We start from the raw sequence: 1294 nt of genomic DNA, 5'->3' as shown, positions 1-1294 counted from the left end.
GGGGGGTGTATTTGCAGTTAACCCGAAAACTGAAACAAGTCATGAAATCGTATTATTCTTGACTATATTGAGGTATATCGTCCGAATCGAAGAAAGAGTACAATTCATATCTTACATTGCAACTCCCACCAAGAAATCTTCCTCCTCTCTTCCCTACTCGATAACCAGCCATTTTGTCTATCCCAACCTCCAAGCATCTCTTACAATCCCCACCAGAAAGGTCTCTGCTACACTGTGCCAACCCGTACAATTTTTCTGATCCTATCTCCATCATTCCGGTAGCAAAGAGCAATGGCGAAAGATAAGCCTTTGTCTTCAGGGAGTACATCAACTCCACAACCTTCGCTTGAAATCGTAGCTGTGGTATAGTTACATTCTGGGTATTCTGCAAGTATAACTTATGTTTATGATCGATTTCACCAAAGAATTCAGTATCTGAGTAGCGTAAGAGACACTGATCAAACCAAATGATAGCCTCTCTCTCGAAGGGACAGAGCCTTCGGACATAAGCATCAGCAGTGTGAATGCATCTTTTGCATTCTGAGCTTGGAACATCACCTCGACATAGAGCAAGGCCATTCACTTTGTTGGGATCTTGCCCAATTGAGCCAAGCCCAAACCCAAGGGAGGGAGAGCCTGTAGCCAATACAAATATTAGCTGATTCAAGTTATTGCTGAAAGAGTCACCATCGCTGTACTTTTCGGAGCTCGAGCATGATGTAGAAAGAGGATAGGTGGATGCAACACTTTTGAGAAGAAGGGAAACTGAGAGAAGAGGAAGAAGGAATTGCTTGAGGCAATGCATGTTGAAAAGCAAAGAGTACTGTTCCATACAGCCATTGCTTGGTTTAATATATAGGGAGGGTTCATGGTCGTACTTAGTAACATTCATGACCTTTCTGTATCTTGTTTTCAACTATAGGAAGAGTAGTTGGAATTTTATTCAATGAATTAGTCTTTGTTCAGATGGAGCCAGGGAAGTTTCAGATTGACTAGTTCATCTTGATCTAGAATGGTTTTTTGAGCAGGTGCACAACTACTAACTTATTTTTCTTTGGAAAGTTCCAGAGTGTAAGGTTTTATCAGTCCTATAATTTGTTTAATGCTAGAGGTTAGGGGTGCTAAACCGTATCCGTGTCTGAAAAAATATCCATAACTACATCCATTAGAATACAGATATGGTTACTCAAATCTATAACATACAGGATATGATTATGGATATGGATTTGTAGTGAAATTTCTAGATCAATATTCAAAATATACGAAAACATAATAGTCATACTGTTACGATATT

The 1294-nt window shown here is 39.6% G+C and overlaps 1 protein-coding gene across 1 annotated transcript; it reads right to left on the bottom strand.

The window, feature by feature from the left end:
- Positions 40-842, bottom strand: LOC109832194 (cysteine-rich repeat secretory protein 38-like). Its single transcript, XM_020399627.1, has one exon. The coding sequence runs from the start codon at positions 830-832 to the stop codon at positions 53-55; it is 780 nt and encodes a 259-aa protein (XP_020255216.1). The 5' UTR covers positions 833-842; the 3' UTR covers positions 40-52.

Source organism: Asparagus officinalis, chromosome 3 (assembly GCF_001876935.1).
Source record: "Asparagus officinalis chromosome 3, Aspof.V1, whole genome shotgun sequence".
Lineage (NCBI taxonomy): Eukaryota > Viridiplantae > Streptophyta > Magnoliopsida > Asparagales > Asparagaceae > Asparagus > Asparagus officinalis.
Note: the sequence above shows the minus strand (reverse complement) of the source record. Positions and strands in the feature narration are given on the sequence as shown.